We start from the raw sequence: 17831 nt of genomic DNA, 5'->3' as shown, positions 1-17831 counted from the left end.
GGAAGAGGTGAAAGGGAGCACTTATGCACAATGAAAGGCAGGAAAGAGGGAAGGTGGGAGAAAACAGTCAGAACAGGAACTGCAAGAGGAAAGAGAATGGTTGGAAATGACCAGGGAAGAGAAAATGGCGAGAAAGCGGAGGGAAAAAAGAAATACGTGCATAGGGGAGAATATAGTTCTGTCCTTGCCACGAAAGATCTGGTACCCTTACCAAGGCTCCCTTCTGATTCGATTACTCAACGCCAGCGAGATGAGCCAGCGAGATGAGCCTCGCTGCTCCTCAGCACTCCAGCAATAGATAGGATCTCCACCTGCGGTCTGTCCCCCGGGTACCTAAGGCGCTAGCTAGTCCCTCACTTCAGGGCTCTGCTCAAGTGGCCGCCCTATCCATTCCCTCCACTATCTATCTTTTCTTCCCGGCTTTATTCTTGAAGCTGCAATCACCACCCGACACAGCATTTATTTGGCTATTCTCTAACATCCTCTTCACTTTCCCAGAAGCGAAATTCCATGTGGGTGGGTACTTTCTTTTATTCACTGCTATATCTCCAGGACCTAGCCTGGGATGGGGGAGTGAGGTGTTTCAATATACGTTGAAAGAGCCAACGACTGGCTGGCTGCAAGTCACGGAGAGGGCAAGTAGAGGTTGTGTTCAGGAGGGGTGTCCGGAGGTGTGCTTCCAAACCAACAGAATTGCACACTTGCCATTCTTTTTTCTTCCCCCTCTCCGTCTTTTCCTCCCCAATTTAGAGGCTAGGGAAAAGAATCGAGGATGCAGGAAACAAGGAGGAATCCAAATGAGTCCAGCTCAAATTCTGATGAAAATTGCACAGGCGAGAAAGACTGAAAGGTATAGAACACACGCACACACAACAGTGAGAGAAGAGTGAAAAGAAAAAGCTAACGGACGTCAAGCCCTCGGGTCACTCTCCCCGATTCCCCCACGGCGTGACCAGGCGCTCCTCCCGCGCTCCTCGGTCGGCCGGCTTGCAGCTCGCTGTCACTACCACTTTGGAAGAGAGACTAGGCCTGCGCTCCACCGCCCGCGTCCGAGGCCCCGGCACGCGCCCGCCGGAGCTGCGAAGGCGGCGGGGACTACAGCTCCCAGGGTGCCGAGCGCGGCAGCGCCTGCGCAGTGAGGCGGGAGGCGGCGGTCTGTTCTCGGCTGAGGAGGAGCAGGGGCTGAGGAGGGAGGCAGCGGGTGAGAGTTCAGAGTTCAGCAGCAGCAGCCCGAGCCCATGATTCCCATATGCCCTGTAGTTTCTTTCACCTATGGTGAGTATAATGTGCCCCGCCGAGGTCCCTGCCCAGCTCCTTCCTCGGCCTGGGGCGGCGGGGAGGCGCGGGGGCTGGGGCTGGCTCCGGGGAGGAGGCGGCGGCCGCCACCGGGGCGTGCGAGTGAGTGAGGGAGTGCGAGGCGGGAGGGGGAGGCGGCGCGGCTGCGGCCGCGGCCCAGGCCCGGCGAGGGCGGCTTCTCACGCGCCTCTCTCTCTCCCTTTCCCTCCCTCGGCGTCTCTGCGCCTCCGCTCCCGTCCTCCCGCCATGGGACCCGACTCTCCGTGCCCGCCGCAGTGCCCAGCCGGCTGGGGGAAGATGCCAAAATGGCGACCGGCAACTACTTTGGATTCACCCACAGCGGGGCGGCGGCGGCGGCGGCTGCGGCCCAGTATAGGTAACGGCTCCCGCCCCCCCCCCCCCCCCCCCCCCCCCCCCCCCCCCCCCCCCGNCCCGCGCCGGCCCCCGCCCGCGGCCCCGACTTCCCCTCGCTGCGGGCCCGGCCCACCGCCTCTCCCTCCCCGCCGGGCCGAGCCCGCGGCGGGAAGCGGCCACCCCCCCCGGGGGGGCGGGACGGGAGACGGCCCGGGTTGGGGACGTGGAGGGCCGCCGGGGCTTTCGGCGGCCTCGCAGCTAAAATGGCCTCCCGCGGCCCGGGAGCCCGGCAGGCTGGCGGAGGCCGAGGCTCCGATCGCCCCAGCTGCCCTGCCTCCGCCCCTGGTCCCCTCCCCCGGCGTCGCGGAGAGAGTGGGCGACGCGGAGTGTCCATCGCAGGGCCTGCGGCCTCTCTCCCGCGGCGCCTCCCGAGCCCCAGTCTTCCCGGTGCTCCGGCCCCCGAGCCCAGATAACGTGTCGTTTTCCCGGGTACCTGCTCCTGCGGCGTCTCCTGGCCGTCCCCCGAGCCCTGCGAACAAACCGCGGGTGTCACGACAGCCCTCGGGTTCCTTCGGTTTTCTCTCCTAGGAGAGATGTAAACACACCAACCACCTGTGAATGGTGTAGTCGGTCGGCTGCGAAGGGGTGCGAAGTTCCCGGTGTTGATAAGCGAGTCCACGGCCTGCTCCTGCTCTGGAGCTTCGGCTCCATGTGGGCCGGTCGTGTCCCTTGGCGAGTCTTGCCCTGGGGAGAAGCAGGCGCGAGTGGGATTGGGCTGAGTTATTCTAGTGCGTGCACCTTACGAAATTCCTACCTTAAGGGAAACGCTAATTTCTGAAGGGTTCGTAGCTCATTATCCTAAAAAGGTAGGCTATTTGTTGTGGTCCCTGTCACTTTTGAGCCAGTCCGAGACGGCATCCCCAGATTCGGTCCGTAAGCCAACGGGGCTCCCAGGTGGCGAGCTCTCCGCGGCGCAGAAACTGTATCGGGCATCTCAGTGTATCTCTGTGTATCGGCCATGTCAGCTGTTGCTTAAACCCAGGTAGATTTTTTCATCTCATTCACTTTCAGGCCGCAGCTTGTGTAATGCGAAGGGCATCGTTGGGAACTAGGAGCTCTGGGTTCCAGTCTCTTGTTCTAGATTTTTTGACATTTGGGGGTATCGCTTATTTGGGTTTTCTTTTTCCTCATCTATAAAATGCGGCTATCTTTTGGGGTTCAAATTTGTAATTGTGAGAAGGTTGCCATTTCCCATGGAATTATCAGATGCCATTTATTGTAAGGGGCATCTTATTATACATTACTAAAAAATTGCTACCAATTAAAACAACAATGCTGAAGATCATTGATTTTACGAGATGTTAAAGTGTACAAATGTATGTTTTGTTGATGAAATTGAATGCACGTGGAATTTCTTTTACAAGTTTCTTATCCTGAGGCCTATATTACCAAAAAAGAGACTGAGGTAACAAACAATTGGGGCAAAATCTTGGGGCTTTTTAAGTATTAAAAAACCCTTTGCTTACAAGTTGTAAACAAGTAGTAAAGTTTCAGCTACTTTGTTAAAACCTTTTAGGGCCAGCAGATTTTGTGGAGAGGAAAAAAACTAGCCATTTTCTTTTTCAAGGAAACAAGCATCTGTGTCATAAATTTAGTGCTGCCAAGTACTTTGTGTTCTAAATAAGGCTGTATTAACCATTAAAATTTTTGCTTGTTTTACCCATTTTTTTAAAGTACGGGTAGAGTGATAGCTTTTTGGGTTATTAACTGTGTATTATTAAAAATGTAGTGGGTTCTTTGGGGTAGTTTTGAAACTTTTTCTAATGTAATCCTTCAGGTAGAAATGAGGGGAGGAAATGCCAATTTAAAGAGACTTAATCATTTTTTAAGTAAAATAGTTGCATATATGTATTTTATCTCAATATTGGAAACCTAAGTATTCCTTGGCTTTGAATTTTGTAGTTTCAGTGAACTGTAACAACAATCCAGTTATGGCTTGTTGTATGTATGCCTAGTGAGAAAAGACCACTTTTTTAATGTTATTTTTGCATATAACAGCCAAACTAATTAAGGTGCTTTGTTCTTGTATATAAATCTAGTGTATGGAAATTGTTTGCTTTTAATGGGAATAAAGCAAGCCAAGCAAACCAAATGAACTTTGGTTCAGCAAAGATGAACAAGTAGCATTAATAATAAAGCATTTGTAAAAATGCAGTGATGATGCTCATTTTTCTGTCTAGAAAGCATTACAATGTAACTTTTAGACATGGAAAACAAAGCCTACTTTGCACTTTTTCTTTTTTTTTAAATTGAAGGATCAGGGAACTCTTAGGCGTTTACATGTGGATGCTGGGAATAGTTGCCTCACCTGTCACTGAATACAGATAACTGAAAGTAACTCCTAAGTCTACTTTTAATTCTGGTTCTAAGTTTCCGTGGTTACAGCTATGTAAGGTATTTGATTAAATTTATTTGGAGCTTAGACTTTATTGCTTGTTAATATTTGAGATTCATAACGGCATACTACTAAAAACTAAGGTTTTTTAAAAAGATTTTATAAAGATCTCGTAATTTCTGCTACTAATAACTTCAAGGATAAATTACGGTTTTCATTTATGTAATACCATATTAAACATTTTTGTGGTTACATGTCTTTGTGTTACATGTTCTATCAGCTACTGAGTGTTTTTCTCCCTGCTTTGTGTTATTTTTTAAAAATATTTTATTTATTTATTTTTTAGAGAGAGGGGATGGGAAGGAGAAAGTGGGAGAGAACCATTAATGTGTGGTTGCCTCTCATGTGTCCCCTATTGGGGACCTGGCCTGCAAATGAAGCACGTGCCCGGACTGGGAATCGAATCGGCAACCCTTTGCTTCACAGGCCGGTGCTCAATCCACTGAGCTACACCAGCCAGGGGTGCTCTGTGTTATTTTTAAAGGGCAATGCGTAAACCTCTTATGCTATTTGCCACTCTTGCAAATGTACTCTCTTCATTTTCTGACCTTCCATTTGCTTTTTTCCCCCTTCTTGGAAATCAAAAAATTTTTTCAAGTATTTGTGTGTGTATTTGTATGTGCTCCTGATAGAATGTTAGTTTGGGGTGTGTAGGACAAAGCAGCTCTCAAGCATTGTGAAAAAACAAGGATGGCTCCATGGCAGAAAGGAAATTTGGTTGGGTAGATAAACTACTTTAGTGGGGTACCTTTTTAGTTTGGGAAGATAGATTTCCTTTTAGACAGACAAGCCTAATTTTGTTGAAAAATATTTTAATAGTTATAAGAACTTAGAATAGCAAAGAATGTGGGGAAAGATAATTGTCAATAGAAAAACTTATAATTAATAGTTTCACAGGACCAAAATATTTTATTTTCACTCTTTCATTGGTAATGATACAGAAGTTGTCATAGTTCTTCAGCTGTTGAAGGGGATTTGTGGCATATACAAATACATGTATATGTAATATGAAATTAAGTAATTCCCTTAAATTCTTCTATTAATACAACAAAACCATTTCTTTGAGTGCTCTAAACAGGCAATTTCTCTTACTCGTTAGAAAAGCTTTGGACATACTAGTTCCCTATCATCTTTCTATCTAGTCAAGATACTTGACTTGCTCCAGCTGGTTGCTCAGTTGGTTGGATGGCCCTCCTGTGCACCAAAAGGTTGCAGGTTTGATTCCTGGTCAGGGCACATACCTAGGTTTTGGGTTTGAGCCCAAGTTGGGGCATGTATGGGAGGCAGCTGATTGATGCTTTTCTTATATCAGTGTCTCTCCCCTCTTCCTGTGTCCCCCCACCCCTTCATCTCTAAAATGAATAAAAACATACCTTGGGTGAGGAGTTAAAAACAAAAAAGATACTTGTCTACCTGAGTGATACAAATCTTTAGCTTGTGTTTAAACTACTTTTCTTTGTCCTATATATAACTCTGACTGTATCATTGATATCTGAACGTCATTTACCTTGAATAGTTAGTTATTTAAAAATCGTTTGGCAACATTTTTTATATCCAGTGTTCATTGAATTTGGAGACTTTAGAGATTGCAAAATAATTACTCCTGTATTCTTAGAGTCTTAGCAAATGTTCTAAGTGGTAAATGTTTAAGTGGATTTTGATTGTTTTCTGGACATTTGTTTTAAGTATCTACTAGTCAGAAGAAGGCATATCATCTAATGTGTCTTGAGATGTCTTTAGGACAATCTGTTCCTAAAGGAAAATAAGATAACTTGGTAGGCTGGTTGGGTAAGCTGATGAATTTTTCTCTCTTTCCACTTTCCCCTTTTTTTAGCTTTTTATTTAAATGTAGTGTTAAGAACATTGTGTCTTGAAGGAAAGAATAAAAGTAACACTAGTAACATAGAAAATGAATAAGCATTGAGAAGGTGAAAAAACCAGGTAAACTGGTTTTTGAAACTAATCATGATGGAAATTTACCGGCTCTTAAAAAAAAAACTATTGCAACTGCTAATTACATCAGTGCTTCCATTGTTGAATCAGAAATGTTAGCATTCATAATGCATGAAGGAGTTCGAAATAAGGAAAAAATTTTTTCCCAAAAGGATTGCTGCTGTTAAAATTGATGATATTTCATTTCAATGTTATTAATAGCTTCAAGAGTAAGGTGAGCCGAAGTATCCCAGTATAGATTGCTTATGGTGTGTACTTGACAGTGCTTTTGTAAACTACCTTACAATATACTAGAATGGAAAAGGCATGAATTTTGAGCTAGTTGGACTTGACATTTGAAACCCAGCTCTATATCCCTTTAGTCACTTGGCCAAATCACTTAATCTTTCTGAGACTCAGTTTCCTTACCTAACTGGCCTTGAGGTGAATATAAAATTTCGTAGCCTAGTGCCTGATTTTTAGTAGTCATTTTACCATGGCTAGTTTTTTATAGTGATTTGAGTACTTCTATAAGGGTTTCAAAAGATTTCCTTAGTTGATGTTTATATATAGCCTCATGATCTGAAAATGAAATGTTTTAAAAATAGGTACTGCAGTATAGGTAGGCCTGAATTTCAATGTCAAATAAATCCTGTTTATATATAGGCACAAAACCAATTAAGTAAGTAGAAATAAAACTAATAGAATATGTAAAAAGGAAAAACTTTTTAAGATTTTTAAGGAAAAACTATATTAGGATATAAAGGCCATAAAAGAAGACATGAATAAATTAACATGAGCTGTGTTCATGGAGTGAAAAAAAAATTGATACCATCAAGTTACCCGTTTTCCACTAGGTAATCCATAGATTTAACGTATTTCCAATAAATATCTCAACAGGATTTTTGGGGTAACTTGATGGACTTTTTTTGCAGGGGGGAGGGAGAAAGGAAGAAACATTGGTTTGTTGTTCCACTTATTTATGCTTTCATTGGTTCTTTTTAAAAAAATTTTATTTTAGATTTTATTTATTTTTAGAGAGAGGAGAAGGGAGGGAGAAAGAGATCTAGGGAAACATTGATGTGTGAGAGCTACGTCCAGTTGGTTTCCTCTCACACCCCCCCAGTGGGGGACCTGGTCTGCAACCTAGGCATGTGCCATGACTAGGAATTGAACCAGTGACATTTTGGTTCACAGGCCAGGCGCCCAAGCCACTGTGCCACACAGCCATGACTGATGAAGGATTTCTAATGTTGATTTTGAGAGAATATTGGTCTCAAAGCAGTCATGACCATCTGTAAGGTATGCTAAGGAAGGTCTTGTATTAACAGGAAAATGGTGGTATTAGTGCAGGATAGACAAACAGATCATTGGATTAAAATTGAGACCCTAGAGGTAGATTATGTTTCTGGGCAGTTGGATTTGACTGTATAGCTGTTTAAGTAGAGGTATTTGTTTTAAAAAAACAAACATGAAATTATTATTCAGAAATATGCCATCAGGTTAGTCAAGACAGTCCTTGGGCTTATAGATGTACTAACAGACAAACTATGTTAAAATCACTTAAATTTGTGATTAAAGGTGAGGAGTTATATCTACTGTGCTTGCCCATAAATTGTCTTTGGTATCAGTCTATCAGAATTAGGGTCGTTGTTCTGAGTATGGCATTTCTTTCTGTTTCATGAAAGCTGTTTGCATTGCAGCTCTTAATTCATACTCACAGAGCACAAATTAATGAAATTAAAGGACATTGGCTTTTTTTTATTACTACTAGCCTTATTGTGTGATATGTATGTTGAAATACATTTGTAGGGAGTAACACGTGGTATTTAATGGACATCTACAGTATGCACAGTCCCTGCTCTCGAGTTTACACTTCTAAGGGATGAGAGTGGGAACAGGTCAGATAAACTAACAAGTAACTATCCCATGACAGCAGTCATAACTGAGTTTTAATGAATAATAAAATGAGAATTGGGGGATTCTGACTAGGAGTTTGAGGTGGACATGGTCTTTCTCTCTGAAAAACCAGGGAATGTTATTTCAGACAAAGGAAATGTATGAGTCAAGACAGGAATCTAAGAATTGGTTAATACGATTGAGAGTGGATGGGTTCTAAAGTCAGCCTACCTGAGCTGAACCCTGGTTTCTTATACTATCTGCCATGTGACGTCAGGCAAGTTGTCGCTTGGTATTTCAGTCTCTGGAGATAATACCATTTCTTACCTCCTGGGATTAAAATTTTTAAAGAATGTTGAAGTGTAATCTATAACTGCAACAGTATATATTGCTTTATATAATGTCATATATTGAATACTCCTGTATAACCAGCACCTAGTTCAAAAATTAGAACATTACCAGCATTCCTGGGAGGCCTATACAGTCCCCATTGTGGTGGTTTGAGAATCTAATAAGGTTAAATTTATAATGTGCTCAGAACAGTCCCTGGTGTATATAATGTTCCCATCAATGTTAGTATTATATTCAGTAGACAGTTGGAAATTGAGCTTAGAAAAGGGATAGAGTTGGTAGTATAAATCTGGATATTCTGTATATGGTGGTGACCCGCCATTAATAGCTGTATGGTTGAAACATGATAAAGTGCAGTGCCTAGCATACATCAAACATTAGTAAACACTTTTTGAATGAATGAGAAATAGAGTTGTTACCAGCTGGGGTAATGTCTGTGTTTAAGGTAGAGCCAGAGAAGGAAACGGATACTGGGTGAGCAGAGTGCTGGGAGAATATAGTGTCCTCAAAATCAAAGAGAGAGAGGTAGTCAGGAATGCTGGGTCATCAGTGTTAAGGCTTTAGAGAGATTGGATGGATTTGGTAGTTATAAAATTATTGGTATAATTTTAGTGGGTAGCTGTTACTAAAAAATTAGAATCATCATTTGGAACTACAGAAAGACTAGCTTAAATATTAAAAAATTTTGCTTAATGTAAATTTTTTAGTCTAATTTAGTACTTAAATTAATTCATGGGTTCTAGAGGTTAAATGAGCTTAAAGTATTGGGAAGGGAAGCATTTGTTTGAAAGATGAATTAAATGAAAATAAAATTTTAAATTTATTTTTTATTTCTGGGAAATTATATACACAGCAGTCATTCCTTATCTTCAGAGCATATGTTCCAGGGCCCCCAGTGGATGCCTGAAAAGAAACCATGGATGGTACCAGACTTTCTATACACTATGTTTTTTCTTGTGTGTGTGTGTGTGTGTGTGTGTGTGTGTGTTTGTGTGTATATATATATATATATACTCTCACTGAAGTATTTATATACAGTAATTTCCCCTTATCCACAGTTTTGTTCATTGTGGTCAGTTACAATCTGAAAATATAAAGTGGGGAATTCCAGCAATAAACAATTTATAAGTTTTAAATTGCACACCATTCTGATTAATGTGATAAAATCTTGTACTGTCCTGTTCTATTCCCCTGGGACGTAAATCATCTCTTTCTCCGTGTTTCCACACTTGTTACACTACTTGCCTGTGAGTCACTTAGTACCGTGCTTGTGTTCAGGTAACCTTTATTTTGTTACCAGTGTTCTATTTTACTATTTGTTATTATTACTAATCTCTGCCTAATTTATAGAACTATTAATCTCTTACTGTGACTAATTTATAAAACTTTATCATAGTTATGTAGAGGAAACATGTATATAGGGTTCAGTACTATCAATGGTTTCAGGCATCCACTGGGGGTCTTGGAATGTATTCCATGTGGTTAAGGAGGTACTCCTTGTAGACTCAGCTTTCTGGCACAGTACACTACTTTTGGTCACAACACATTATCTGTTCATGTCTTTTACCCACAAATGCCTTTTCCACTTATGAACACTTATGATGCACTGTGGCGGTAACTTTTGCAGTTTGAGAAGCAGCAGCAAAACTAGCATGAATTTCTTTTCACAATTTCACAGATAAATTCATTCTTACTCAAGGTCTTAGCAACCTCAACATACGATTTTTCTTTCTAAGTAAGTCATGAACTTCCACCTTTCCACTTAAAGCAGTTTACGGCTTCTCTTTGGCATATCCATGTTGCCAGCATCAGTACTCTTGCACTTTGGGGCCATTATTAAGTAAAATAAAGGTTGCCTGAGCACACTGTGACACCACAACATTTGGTCCGATAGCTGACATAGCTAGTAAGTGACTGACTAACAGGTGGGTAGGGTCTACAGTGGAAATGGGGAGAAAGGGATGATCCACATTCTGGGTGGGACAGAACCGGACCACTTGAAATTTCTTCACCCTACTCCAAATGCTGTTCAATTTAAGACATGAGTTCCTTATTTTGGGAATTTTTCACTTAATATTTTCCGGATTGTTGTTGACTGGTGGTAACTGAGACCACGGAGGCAAAACAGGATAAGGGGGCACTGATGTGTGTACTGTATAAAATGTATCACATTATTATAGTAGTCAGCATCAAATGGGCAAAGAACATCCCTGAAAAGAGAGTTGAAGAGATCTGACACTTTTCTAGGAAAAATGATGAGAAAGTCTCTCTTTTTTTAAAACAAGGTTAATTACTTAATTTTTCTGGTATAAAATTCTGTGGTGGCCACATCTGGAGCCTGGTCCTCTGCACAGAAACTCTGGTGTGAGTCTTTACAAGATGGTCAGTGAGTTCCTGATAGGGAGACTTGAGGAACAGAGTCTGTTTCCAGAAGTTGGGGGTGAGATAGCTCTAGATCTTAGAGATGGCATCAGAGGTGGCCGTGGTCAAGTTGCCCAGTGTGGCATTGCCGCCCTTGCCTGAGATATAGCAGTCATTGATAATCAGCAGCAGCTTCTTGGGCAGAGGGGTTGAGATGATGCTAGTGACCTTGGGGGCAGGGATGAAGCTTACCAGCACAGAGCCCCAGCACCTGGTGGGGCTTGGTCTTGTTCCCCCAAAAGCCTCGCAGCACAGGGACAATAAAGAGCTTCGTTAGGATAATAGCCCCATGGGTCACAGTGGCTACTTCCTTTGAGCCCTTAACACGCAGACGAACATGTCCATTGTAGTCCCCAATAGTGACAAATGCCTTAAATCAGGTCTCTGGCCTGCATGTATTAGCTTTTGCAGGGGCATAATCTTCAAAACCTTGTCCATGAAGGCTGCCCCCACAAAAAAGTCAATGATCTCAGATTTCTTGACAGAGAAAAGAGATAGATCTCCTCCTAGAACTTGATTTTCATATCCTTGGCCAGGCGGCCCAGCTTGGTGACAGGAATCCATTCCTTATCCTTGGCCTTGCCTCCAGGAGCACCATGGCCTCAACCCAGACCCTGACCTTGGACCATGACCTCAGCCCCCGATGCTGCTGCTGCCGTCCTCCCATTCCAGGGCACCCGGGCCCTCCCTACAGCACCACCCTCATCTTCCATTTGTGTTTCCTGGGGGAAAAAAACAAAGTCTTTTAAACAATAGCCATATAAATGAGGGCAAGAATGCTGTGATTTATGAAGATGGCTTTATAGCTTCTCTCAGTCCCCAAGTCTTACTCAAATCATGTTTTTACTATAAGCAGAATGGTCATTATAAAATGTAAATCATCAGTGCTTTTCTGCTTAAAAATTTTCGCGGGCTATCTACTATTTTCAGAATATTTGATTATCCTAGCTTTATATTTAGAGGACTCCAGATTATCTTTTTACATGTTTATAATTCCTTACTCATATTTATGAAATCCAAAAACTTCTGAAAATACTTAGGTTGTAAAAAACCTTGATAGTAAAAACTCACATGAAGTGCCAGGAGGCTATTTTTATTTATTTATATTTATTTTCCATCATCATTTATCCCCCATATCCTCTTTACCTCTCCTCACCACCCTTCCCCCTGCAATTACCATATTGTTGTCCATATAGGAGGCTATTTTTAGTTCTTTAAAAAAAATCTTAGTGTGAATATTCATACCTTTCCCTGGAGAAATGTTAATATGTTTGAAAAATAATAAAGAATATGTTTTTCTTGAATATAAAATGTTATAGGGCACTTCGGTTTAAACAACCTATGGTATCCATCAGCTTTTATTGTACCCAGTCGTTTGCGAGTTTCTTTTTTGAGCAGTTCTGTTTATAGTTACAAGGATTGACATTTCATGGCCTTATTTTCCTTAGAGGTTTCAATGAAACTAGTTTGTTTGTTTTAAAAAATTGAATATATATTTTATCCTGCAGTTACCCAATGGATCCACTGGTATTTTTAGAAGGTCTTAGATTTATAGTATGGGATCTTATTAGTGGTCTTATTTTTTTTATGTCTTGAAACATTTTGCTATTTTATTGTCATAGGAATCATTTCTTTTTTACTCATTTATTTCCAAAGATGCTAAAAAAAACTTAATAGGAAAATGGAAGAATGTTAGAATCACTTAGAAAGCGACGGTACAATAGTGAAATCACTAGAGGATATTGCATTGCCCGAAGTACTGAATTGCCTTTCAAGGAGGTATGAAAGAAAGTAGAGACACCTCCTTTATAGTTGGCTTTTAGTTTTACTTCAACACAGTTAACTATTCAGAATTGTTCCTGCTCTCTTTACACTAGCTAATAAAAGAAAGTTAACACAGGAAGATGTTTGACAATAGGATGAATGCAAAATACAGTGCCACTTTAGACTAATGATGATGATGAAATTGTAAGAGCAAAGTCTCATACTAAGAAGCTTCATATACAATGTCCTAGATTAATTTTTTCAAACTTATCAATGAGTTAATATGTTTTTAAAGATAAAGGAAATAAGCTATTATCATCTATTTAGTAGGAAGGACTTCATTATGTAATAGTCTGACAAAGTTCAGACATTCCATATTGCTAAAAGTGTGGCAGAATTTTCATCTTTTGTGATGTTTGTGCACCAAAATTTATTTGATCTGATTGATTAGTGGGCAAATGCTGAAGGCATGAAATCTGGAATCAGCATTTATGAGATGGACATGTTCTCAGTTTGTGCATTAAATTTGATGAGCAGTTATGCTTAGAGAACATGGCCCATTTTCTGTGTATACTGGTAAAAACAGGACAATGTGGACAAAAAAACAGAAAAATAAAAATTGGGGTTTACTATACTTATTTAAAATTTCCAGTGGTGGTTTTCATTATCCTTCATTCTTGTCAGATGGCTTCAAAACTACAAAAAAAAAAGGAAAAGTTTCCCTGACCAGTGTAGCTTGGTTGGGTGTCCTTCTGCAAAGCAAAAGGTGCTTGGCTAGATTCCCAATCAGGGCATGCCCTTGTGTGGGCATAAAAGAGGCAACTGATTGATATTTCTCGCACATCAATGTTTCTCTTCCTCTCTCTCTCTCTCCTCCTCCTCTCTCTAAAATAAATAAATAAATAAATTTACAAAGAAATGTAAAAGGTGCAGAGGACCCAGATGGTAAATGGTAATGACTTTTTTTCCCTGGTATGTTAAGAGTTAAAAAATTCCAAGAAAACTGCAGGTATACTTGGGAGGTATTGCGGATTCACAGTTCCAGTCTGCAGCAATAAAGTCAGTATTGCAATAAAACGATTTTTAGTCATTTTGCTTGGTGGAGGGGCTTCAGTTAAAAAAACAAAAACAACGCAACCTCTGTGGAGTGCAATAAAGCAAAAGCACAATAAAATGAGGTATGCCTCTAAAAACAATTTTTATATATTTAACAATCCCTCTTCCTTGCAGTCTACTGGTCTGTTAGTTGGAGAAATTGTAGGATTGGTTATTGTGTGTTTTTTTTTAAGATTTTATTTATTTATCTTTTTAGAGGGTAAGGGAAGGAGAGAAGGAGAGAAGTATCAATGTATGGTTGCCTCTTGTGAGTCCCCTGCTGGGAACTGGCGTGCAACCCAGGCATGTACCCTGACTGGGAATTGAACCGAGATCGTGTGGTTCGCAGGCCCGCGCTCAATCCACTGAGCTACGCCAGCCAGGGCTTGTGTTTTTTTTTTTTTTTTTTTTAAAGGTTTTTTAAGTTTATTTTTAGAGAAAGGGAAGGGAGGGAGGGAGAAACAGAGGAAGAGAAACATCCATGTGCAAGAGACACATTGACTGGTTGGCTCTTGTATACCCCCAACTGGGGACCTGGCCTTCAACGTGGGCGTGTGCCTTGACTGGAAATAGAACCAGCAGCCTTTCGGTTCTCAGGCTGATGCTTAATCCATTGAGCTGCACTAGCCAGGGTAATTATTGTGTTTCAGTTTTAAGAAATAGAGCTTGAATTTAAATTTCTAAAATGGTACAATGATAAAGTTATTGTTTTAATAGCGTTATAAAGGTAAGGAGAGCATGGCGTTATAATATCAAGTATAAGGAATAGTTAAAGCTGGTTTGTCTTTGGGATGATTCTGTGAGGAAGTTTAATTTTGTATCTTTTTAACATAAAATATTAAATCTGCAGAAATTAATCTATTAGTAATGTAAGTAAATAAAGTGGCATAATTTGAGCTAGAAAAGTCCAACAATGTGGAGCATTCATTTGGACTAATGGAAAAGTTGGATTATGTTTTGTATGCGATGAAAAAGGAAATATTTTCTCTATTAGTTATCTTTATCCAACATTGTAACAAATGCACACACAGTATATTTTCCAAGGGGAAAAAGTACTTCTAATGCAAGTGAGAGAACCTATCCACATTTTCTTGATCAGAACTTTCCCCCTCATTTCTTTCACAAGATCAGAAATTAATCATTCTACCTCTGTCTCTTGGGGTTCCTCTAAAAGTTTAGCATGAATCTTTCACTTAGTCTCAAGTTAATTACTATCTTTACTCTCCTAAACACAGAAGGACTTAAAATTCTTTAACCTTGATAAATTGTGTCCTGATTTTTGCACTATTGTACATTTTATATTTTTTAACCCCACAACCAGTCATTGTTGAGCAGTTATTATTGTTTTATGTATTCAGTGATTATTTAAATTTACCTTCACATTTACCACTTTTTTTAACCTTAACATTCATTCATTCTGAGGTCATTTTCATTTTCCCTAAAGTAAATTTTTGAGACTGTCCTTTAATATGGGTTTACTAGTAACACTTTTTCCCCCCTAATCTTAAAATGTCTTTAATTCACTCTCCTCATTCTTGGGAAATCATCATTTAAGTCTCTGGGATGTTCTCCCTGCCACCTCGGGGTGCTTAGAAGTGGTTCTCTTTTGCCTAGATGCATCTTGGTGAGAATTAAGGGTTTTTTTTTAGAGGGGAAGGGAGGGAGAGAAGTATCAATGTATGGTTGCCTGCTGGGAACTGGCCTGCAACCCAGGCATGTGCCCTGACTGGGAATCGAACCGTGATTGTGTGGTTCGCAGGCCCGTGCTCAATCCACTGAACTACGCCAGCCAGGGCTGGAGAATTCATTTTAATTTATTACTGTTTGGGGTTTGTTAGAGCTTCTGAATCTGAGGGGTTTTATCTTTTATTTTGGAAATCTCAGGCATTCTTTTTAGATGTTTCTTCTCTGCCTGCCTTTTTCTTAATTTGCTACTCTAATTAGATACATTACCACTTTCTATTCTGTTCTGTGGGTCTTTTAGCTTTTCACCCTATGTGCTGGTTTCTTGTGTGAGTCTCAAAGTTCTAGGCATTGCTTCCCAATGCCTTTCATATATCTGCTAACAGAAAATATTTATACAGCAGCACCATGGGTAAACTGGGAGATTTGGAGCCCTGGGTAAGGATGTTGCAGCTGTAGGTAACAGATGTGGGGCCCTGGTCACTCATGTACTACCACTCCTTTTGCTCCTTTTCCCTGGGAACTAACCCTGTTTCCCTGTTGGCTGGAAGGGACCATTTTGCTTAAAGATAATTATTAAAAAGCAGGAAGATGAAAGGTGACTACTCTGTGAATTTTCTGTATCATGAAGTGGCAGAACTTATTGGTTTTAGGACACCTTTACACTTCTAATTGTTGAAGACCCCAAAGAACTTTTGTTTATGTGGGTTATATAATCACTCTAACAAATTCAAAAATAATATTATCAGATCATTTTAAAATAATAATAAATCACTATATGCTAACCAAAAGTACTGTGAAAAAACCTATATTCCTACCTCCCCCAAAATAGTGAGATGAGAGGCACTGTTTTATATTTTTACAAATCTATTTAATGACCCAGTTATGATGGTTGGATTCTCCAATTTGCTTCTGATTCAGTCTGTTGTAATAAATTATCTGGAATAAAATATATGAAGGCAATTGAATAAGAGAACCTCTTGAATCTCTGAAAGGGTCTTAGGGACCCTTAGCAGTCTTTGGATCACAGTTTGAGAACCACTATAGTGTAGAAAAGTGTTCCTGTTACCAGAGACCACTTCTGTGGTATACTGTTTGTACTTATAAGTTATTTTAATCTCAGTAGTGACTGTGAATTTAGTATAATGTAAAGCCAGATCATGGTAATGGAATTTGAAAGCATTAAAAATGGATCCAGAGTGGGATGATAGGTTAGGATTGAGGCCAGAAATGTAGAAGTTAGAGTCAAGTTGGAATAATTAGAAAGTAGAGGACTTCTGGCCAAGATGGAGGCGTAGGTAGACACACTGTGCCTCCTGGAACAACCAAAATAAGGACAACAATTCAGAAACAAAGTAGCCAAAACAAAGAAAATTGAACTGTATGAAGTCTGACAATCAAGGAGTTAAAATAGACACATTCATCTAGACCGGTAGGCAGGGCGGAGTACGGTAGACAAGTGGAGAGGGGTCGAAGCACAGGAAGCAGTGACACCGGGCATGCAAGGCACCTTGGGCTCACAAGGCTGCACCGGCAGAGCCTGGTTACCCAGGTGGCGGCTGGCAGACCCCAGGCATGGGGTGGCAATGGGCAGACCCAGCGAGGCAGTGATTGAGAAGCATGCACTGTACACAAGGTGGTTGGCTGATCGGCAGCGGTCCCACATTCCCACACAGATATCTGGGGAGCAAGACAGATTGCGCAACCCAGAGTCTTAGCACCAGCAAATAAAGCCTCAAAACACTGATTGAAAACACTTGTGGGGTTTGAGGTGCATGGAGAGGCTCTCACCCTCACAGGAAAGTTCGTTGGAGAAACACAGGGTCCTAGAATGCACACAAGCCCACCCACACGGGAATCAGCACCAGAAGGGCCCAATTTGCCTGGGGGAAGCAGTGGAAGGGACTGAGGTGCAACTGAGAGCAGAGCAAAGTGCCATTTTTTTCCCTCTTGACCCCGCTCCCACACAGCATCACAACCCAGCAACTGGGTTGCCCCACCCTGGTGAACACTTAAGGCTCCACACCTCGTATGCAACAGGTGCAAACAGACCAAAACATTATGGCTCAAGCAGAAAAACAGCTCAAAGCCCCAGAGCCAAGACTTCTAAGCGACAGAGAGATAGCCAACCTATCAGATGCACAGTTCAAAACACTGGTGATCAGGATGCTCACAGAACTGGTTGATTTTAGTCACAAATTGGAGGAACAAATGAAGGCTAAACTAAGTGAAATGAAGGGAAATGCACAGGGAACCAATAGTGATGGAAAGGAAACTGGGACTCAAATCAAATGGAGTGGACCAGAAGGAAGAAAGAAACAACCAAACAGAAAAGAATGAAGAAGCAAGAATTCAAAAAAAAATGAGGAGAGGCTTAGGAACCTCCAGGACACCTTTAAACGTTCCAACATCCGAATTATAGGGGTACCAGAAGGGGAAGAGGAACAGCAACTAGTGGAAAACTTATTTGAACAAATAATAAAGGAGAACTTCCCCAGTCTGGCAAAGGAAATAGACTTCCAGAAAGTCCAGGAAGCTCAGAGAATCCCAAAGAAGTTGGACCCAAAGGGGAACACACCAA

General features: G+C 41.2%; 1 protein-coding gene across 2 annotated transcripts in view; it reads left to right on the top strand.

The window, feature by feature from the left end:
- Positions 1 to 1152: 1152 nt before the first annotated feature.
- Positions 1153 to 17831, top strand: part of ZFR (zinc finger RNA binding protein) — a 78718-nt gene continuing 62039 nt past the window's right edge. Inside the window, exons 1-2 of one of the 2 annotated variants that reach the window (XM_037063132.1) lie at positions 1153 to 1275; positions 1573 to 1672. In XM_037063132.1, coding sequence (XP_036919027.1) covers positions 1239 to 1275; positions 1573 to 1672 — 137 coding nt within the window. In that variant the 5' untranslated portion in view covers positions 1153 to 1238. The remainder of the gene's footprint in view (positions 1276 to 1572; positions 1673 to 17831) is intronic. The other variant, XM_037063130.1, reaches the window with a different exon arrangement.

The sequence above is a fragment of the Sturnira hondurensis genome, unplaced genomic scaffold, assembly GCF_014824575.4.
Source record: "Sturnira hondurensis isolate 20B ecotype Veracruz unplaced genomic scaffold, ASM1482457v3 Scaffold0014384, whole genome shotgun sequence".
Lineage (NCBI taxonomy): Eukaryota > Metazoa > Chordata > Mammalia > Chiroptera > Phyllostomidae > Sturnira > Sturnira hondurensis.
Note: the sequence above shows the minus strand (reverse complement) of the source record. Positions and strands in the feature narration are given on the sequence as shown.